Genomic DNA, 7,619 nt, shown 5'->3' on the forward strand with positions numbered 1-7,619 from the left:
AGAGAGACACATCCTCTAATTGCATGTACGCAATATTCCATTGATGATATTGTTTTTCAGACTGACTCTTCTGAATTGACTGCTTCTACTTTTCTAGCAAACTGACAAACTTTTACAACACATGAACATTTTAGTTGGAAGTGTAATTATGCAAAAGAAGTAGACATAGTAAGCGACTATATATACTAGACAACTCTATCTGCCATGAGATACTTATGAAAAGGCACACTTTCAAGCTACATCTAAAATGGTGAGTGAATTCAGGTATGAATGTCAAATATCTATTCTAAGGATTTTAGTGATTTATAGGACAATTCATATCCCACAATGAAGGTAAGCAAGATAGACAATGCTTTGGGAGGCTAAGTGTAACACTATCTCGATCACTATACACTTGGATTTCATCAGAGGTTAAAAAACAAACAACCCAGAACAATAAAATGGTCCTTCTTTAAAGTTCTAGAGGAATTAAACAGCTCTGAACTTCATTTGGGATCTTTCACCATAGTCTCAGGCTTATTCTTGGGGACCTGGCTTTAATTGTGAATCTTTTTTTTTTTTTTTTTTTTTTGCGGTGCTGGGGATTGAACCCAGGGCCTTGTGCTTGCAAGGCAAGCACTCTACCAAATCAGCTATCTCCCCAGCCCCTAACTGTGAATCTTGAGTGTCATAAGAGGCACAAAATTTTAGAGCATCACATAACTTCTCAAACCTTCAGTGTACTTATTGAAAAAGTAAGAATTGTATTATATGCTAACTACCTTGCACTTGTGCACACAAGCATAATTTATATGTAAATCTCTTATCATTTGCTGTAGAATATAGCACATTATAGAAGTGATCGTGTTTGTTAACATTTTCAAACAAAGTATCTTCATAGAGCAGACTTATAAACTGAAGCTATCACAGTCTGAGGAGAAAAATGGTAATGCTAGTTAGTTTTGGATGAATATCCTTTAAAAGATTTTAATTCATGTAAAGAAATTGAAAATATGGTTACTATACAAGTATATATTCCATTAAAATATTGTACAGCATTGATCTTGCTACCAAAAGAGATCATTAAGTGAGCTAGAGACAGTACATAAACTGGGAATTTTTCAACCCTGGGTCTGTGTGATGTAGCTATGGAATGACAGTGTGAGAGAAAGAATGAGTTTTAAGAATCATAGACTCTTTGGGTATAAGTCAAGGAGTGGGATAACTGGGTCAAATGGTGGTTCTATTCCAAATTTTCTGAGGAATCTCCACACTGCTTTCCATAATGGCTACACCATTTTTCATTGCTGAATGTTTTCTCTGGTATGCAGATGCTAATTCACAATAAGGGGGAGATAGGGAAGAATAGAGTTACTTTATATTAGGTACAGGGGAGTGAAGGGAGGGAAGGGGTTTGGGGGTAGAAATGAGTTTCTTCTAATTATTACCTCATGAATATTTATGACTGCATGACTGATGTGATCCTTCAATATGTATAATCAGAAAAATGAGAGATTACATCCCATTTATGTATGATCTATCGAAATGTATAAATACGGGAGCTGGGGTTGTGACTCAGTGGTAGTGTGCTTTCCTAGCATACATGAGGCCCTGAGTTTGATTCTCAGCACCACAAAAACATAAAATAAAGGTATCGTGTTCACCTACAAAAAAATTAATTAAGTAAATAAATATTTTTAAAAATGTCTAAATGTATTCTACTATCATGTACAACAAATTAGAACAAATGAAAAATAAAAAAAAAACAAGTTTGGCAATTAAAAAAGATAATAGACTAAATAGCTAAAATATGTATTTCAAGGAAGAAATTTCTAGTAAGATTGGCCCACATGATATTGTAGTAGCAGTATTTATATGGTTGGAGTAAAGACAGCCTGAGAAACACTGGAGGGCAGAGAATCTCACTGGTCCAATACAGAAGGAAGGGCCATTTGCGGAGAGAAGTTTCAACCCAAACTCCAGACTCATCATGCATGCTGGTGAAAACCCATAAAAAGACATGATCCCAACCCAAAAACAACACAATGGCTAGCACCCATGAGACTGTGCTGCAAACCCAGTAATTTATTGTCCTTTAGCTATTACCTTCTATAATCCTCACAGGTAGGTCTCATGACTTTCTTCTAATATTACTTTCACAAAGCAAGTCTCATTACTGCCGTCTTGCAGATGGAAACAGAATCTCAGGTGAGCTGATCTGGGCCCAGTGACTTCTGTGTAATCGATGGTAAGTCTGATGTGAATCTCTTCAGAAATCTAAGCTCTCTCTCTGCTCCAGGAGATGATATGACTTCTCTCACAATTCCCTCTGCAGGTCAAACACACTCCCACCATGCCGGTTGCCCCACCACATCTACCATTCATAGAGAGGCTAGTTTAAGAGACAAACCCTTCTTCAACATACTCAAAAGTCTATTTTCTGCCATCACAGTCAATGTGTATAGAAGGGCTGGTGATAATAAGCATGAGACTGAGATATGGGGGAAAGGTGGAAATGGAATTCAGATCTTGTTAATTCATTTCAGGTCATTTTTCATTGAAAGAGGGATCATTTCACTATTCTAGGTTTTTGGTTTGTTTGTTTGTTTTTGCTTTGGATTTTTTTTTTCTTGTTTCTTTTGCCCCCAGTGAGGAGAGATTAACACTAAATGAATAAGATGAAATAACCACAGAATCAACGACTCAGTTCACTGTGAAATCTCAAACCCTGAGTTTGAACCAGAAGAGAAAAAAAAAAAAAAGGCAATTGTAAATTTAGTAAAATTTTTTATTTAAATTCAGTTTAGACTATTAGATAGAGGAATCACTTGGCATGGGTTAAATGTTGGCATAGGTCCAGAGCAGAGATTGTCAATTAATACTTGTACTACGAATAATGACTCAACTTCTTTTGGTGAATAATTTACATGAATATAACAAGCAAACTCATTCTTGAGAGGAGAGTGTGTCCACACATCTGAAGTGTCTACAGCAGTTCTTGACAGGTGAGCAACATGCAAGTGTCAGCTTTCACTGAGCTCAGGAAAAGTGAACTAGAAGATAGATTCATTTACACCAATTTAGAATTAGGTACATGATCCATTATTATTTCTTATATTAAAAAGCATATAGCACTGTACATGTTTAAAGTACTAAATTTGGTTGTCAAGTCCATTATTTTTCTGGAGAATCTCAAAGTACAAACTGTTGCCACAGTGAAAGAATATCTTGCACTTACATTTTCCCATTCAGTTGAATTCCTTTGTCATTTTGTTCTTTTTTTTTTTTTTTTCTTTCTTTCTTTCTTTCTCGTGACTATAGATGATCTAGTGATTCTCAAACAACACTGATGGAGAACAGGACAGAAGTGACAGAGTTCATCCTGCTGGGACTGACCAGTGACCCAGGTCTGCAGCTTCCCCTCTTTGTGATGTTCCTGCTCATCTACACCATCACTCTGGTTGGGAACCTGGGGATGATCCTGTTGATCATCTTGGACTCCCATCTCCACACTCCCATGTACTTCTTCCTTGGCAACCTGTCTCTGGTGGACTTTGGTTACTCTTCAGCTGTCACTCCCATGGTCATGGGAGGACTCCTTCTTGGAAATGAGGTCATCTCTTACAATTCTTGTGTTGCTCAGATGTTCTTTATTACAGGTTTTGTTACTGCAGAAAATTACCTCTTAACCTCAATGGCCTATGATCGCTATGCGGCAGTGTGCAAGCCCCTGCACTACACCACCACCATGACAACAAACGTGTGTGCATATCTGGTCATAACCTGCTATGTCTGTGGTTTCCTGAATGCCTCCATCTACACTGGGAACATATTCAGTCTCTCCTTCTGTCTATCCAACGTGGTCCATCATTTTTTCTGTGATATTCCAGCAGTCATGGCTCTCTCTTGCTCTGATAGACATGTTAGTGAACTGGTTCTAATTTATGCAGCCACCTTCAATATCTTTTTTGCTCTCCTAGTAATCTGGATATCTTATGCATTCATTTTTATCAGCATCCTAAAGATGCACTCTGGTGCAGGACATCAGAAGGCTCTGTCCACCTGTGCCTCCCACTTCACTGCAGTCTCCATTTTCTATGGGACTCTAATCTTCATGTACCTACAGCCCAGCTCCAGCCACTCCATGGACACAGACAAAATTGCCTCTGTGTTCTATACTATTGTGATTCCCATGTTGAACCCTGTGGTCTATAGCCTGAGGAACAAGGAGGTCAAGAGTGCATTCACAAAGATCATTTTGGAAGGAAAATAATTTTTAGGATTTCGATTTTAAATTTTGGGATTTATAATACCTGTATCAATTCAGATCTTTTTCATGTAATTTGTCATATATGAAAACTCACACTAAATTCAAATTACTGCAATGATACCTTTACATCTGCAAAAGTCTTCTATCTGGAGAAAAGGAAACACATCTAGAAACACAATCCCTACATGAGAATGTGCATGATATCTTGGCAATTTCTTGTGAGAACCTTTTTGGAGATATTGATTATTCAGTCATTTTCCATCTAATTATTTCCACCCATGTCCCTATGAATGTGTGTAAAATAACTGCATAAAAAGTCAATGAATGGAAATACACATGCATGTGTCACATGTCTGTGATGAATTTGCCAGAATTAATTGTTGTGTGTCTGGGAGGGGGATTACATTTTTGTATTTATCTGACTGGATTAGGAATATCCAGATCATCAGTAAAACATTTTCTAGTTGTTTGTGAGCATGTTTCCAAAAAGGAAGTACTGTCTGAATCAGCAGACTTAATGAAGGACTTCATCCTCAGTATGAGTGACCATCATTCAATACATGAAGAGCTCATTTGAATACAAGAAAATGGCATTAAAGGACGGATTCTCTCTCTCTTGCTCTCCTTTTCTCCTTGCATTTAGGCCTCATATTTCTCACTCTGGACCTCAGAGTTACTGGCTCTCAGGTTCCTGGTCTCCCAGACACAGAGTGGATGTATCTTGTATCCTTCTCCTCAGTGTTCCTGGTTCTCCAGCTTTCAGACAGAACCTCATGGGGGAGTCTTAACTTCTATAATCACATGAGTTTATATTCATAATAAATCTCCTCTTATTCATATATACATATATATATGCATATACATACACACACACATACACACACACACACACACACACAAATGATCCTGTTTCACAGGAGAACCTTGACTAAAAAACGAGGGTTTAAAAATCATAATTTAATATTTAATTAGAATATTAAATGCAAATACATATCTAATATTTTTTTCTTTCTAAACTACACTAAGAGTCCTCATTTGAGAAAAAACATGATCTCTTATAAAGTGAAAACGGGATTCTTTAAACTTATAACTAAACAAACATGAATCAGGCACCTCAAGCCAATTAGCATTTCTGTTTGAGACATTTTGTACAGCCAACACAAGCTAATTTTCAAAATGAAAAAATCACCTGATTACCAAAAATATAGAGGGAAAATATAAGCACTTTTAATATATTCATGTATTACTATGAGTTTTCAAATTACTTAAAATGTATCCTGGTAACCAATATTATTGTCATTTTTCTGCAGAAGCTGAGAGATACTTAATGCTGCCGATCCATTCTTTATTAATTGAAGTTATATTCTCTGATGGATGGCACTTCTCTAGTCTTGTCCCGCATTCCATATTCATTTATTCCTTTGCTGCTTTTTCACAAGTCCGATCATGCATCTGCCTCAGGGCTTTGCACTCTCTGTTCCCTGTGAGGAATACTCGATCCATTCAGAACTTTTCTGAAACAGGACCCTGTCATGTGCCCTCTCCTGTGCTCCTTTATAAAGTATTTACTTTCATTACACTATAGAAACTGTCTCTTGATCCCTTCATTTTTCACAGACCCTGTGAATCTCTACCTACTATGTGTTACATACAAAAAGAAAGAGTAGATTTTTTCCAAAATTCAAAGAGGATCAGCAGGTGAGGTGCCCTTGCTTGGTGTGAAGACAAGCAGACACATTGCTCTTGCTTTACTTATAAGGGATATCTCTATATATCCCCCAGCACTGAATCCCTAGCATGCCCTTTGAGATAAAACGTTTCTGAATTTCTTACATTTCATCCCTCTTTTTGGCTTGGAAATGCCTTCCTAATAATCCTAGTATGTTTGATATTTCTTGCTCACTAGGTCCAAATAGAATAAGGTTAAAGGAATGGGCCAGTATGGTGTTTAGAAAGGAAATCTTCTCAAGATCCCTGAGCTTTAAATTACCACATCTGCCTGAGGAGATGAAATACAACTGATGTAGAGCATTGATGGCATAGATCTGTTCTTTCCAAGTAAAACCTAATTGTTTCTGGTGGTCTTCATTTGCAGGAGTAAAAGAAAAAATGATGAATCAAATAGTTGCATCCTAGATACCAGTAACTATGAATGCACATCAGGAATGGTAGTTGCAATTGGCTTCCAAATCTGATTAATCTCACTCTAATTCACTGTTATTCTCCATTGTCCATCTGTCTACTCACTCTTATTCTTTAATGATCAGTAGCTAAGTTGCTGGTTCTGTGTGTGATTTAGCACTCACACATCTTATACGTCCTTGATGGAGACCCTGCTCTCTGTAATCCTTCAAGAAATCTAGTATTGTTTCTGGTTTACTATTTCCAAAAGAGAGGCCATTCCAATGGTTTCTACTTGATCTTTATCCTTCTAATAGCCATCACTTCACAGTCAGAGATTATGAGGCTACAGAGTATAACTATTCCAAAGATGAACTTTGGAACTGTGGCAAAAACCACAGAATGGAATTGCAGTTCCACTGGGCCAAGTGTGAGTGGGACCTGACCTTAAATTCCAGTGATAACCTGACCTCCAGGTAGCTTTACTCTTACTGGTATGCCACACTGCGGTTTTTGTGTGTGGTCTTCCAGTAGGGGTAGTTAATACACATTGTCGAGTAGTTCCAAAAATCTTGTAGTTTCTACAAGATTACCAGTTATCCTGGTAAAAGATCATTGAAGACAATGATCTTTGGGAGACAGCTAGCAGATAGATCAGCAGGGCAATATTTGACTACTTTGGGACCTTTGCATATAAACTCACTGGACTGTAGAAGTTGATATACAGCCTCTGACTGTGTGTCTTACAGTGCAGGAAGATTTTTTCACTTCACCTAAAATTTCTGCCCATACATATCTAATTAGAATTTATATGCTTAGTTTTCACTTCACTTCCCTAAACTCTGTGGTGATCTAGTCAATGCTATGATTGCCTAAGTCATGTTATTCTTACTTCCGTTTTGAATCTGCTGTTCATTATGGAAATCACGCCCATCTTTGTTTTGCCTGTTGAGAGCTGGTAGTTGGCCCCAACCACACCAGGATTCAATCACTCGCGTTATTTTAAAGTCTCCCAATTCAGTAACATCGTTTCCTAGTTTTTGATTTGTCCTGCAGAGAAGTGTAATCATAGAGTTCTCCAAAGTCTCTTGGGCTCCCCTCAAAAAATTATTTCTCTCAGTTGTGGTAAAATGAATGTTGTTCTCACCATCCATGGTGGTTAAGTAGGTTTAAAATAATAAGTCCACTCTAAGTCCAGTTTCCAGTAGGCTTTTAATTCCTTCATGTACACTAAGTCAAAGTGTGCCAG

At 37.4% G+C, this 7,619-nt stretch overlaps 1 protein-coding gene across 1 annotated transcript; it reads left to right on the plus strand.

Moving 5' to 3' along the window:
* The first annotated feature begins 3,328 nt into the window (after positions 1–3,328).
* On the plus strand, positions 3,329–4,252 carry LOC124958956 (olfactory receptor 5B2-like). The gene has a single exon (XM_047517569.1). It carries the CDS (start codon positions 3,329–3,331, stop codon positions 4,250–4,252), a length of 924 nt encoding a protein of 307 aa, XP_047373525.1.
* Positions 4,253–7,619: the final 3,367 nt, after the last annotated feature.

This window comes from Sciurus carolinensis, chromosome 11, assembly GCF_902686445.1.
Source record: "Sciurus carolinensis chromosome 11, mSciCar1.2, whole genome shotgun sequence".
NCBI lineage: Eukaryota > Metazoa > Chordata > Mammalia > Rodentia > Sciuridae > Sciurus > Sciurus carolinensis.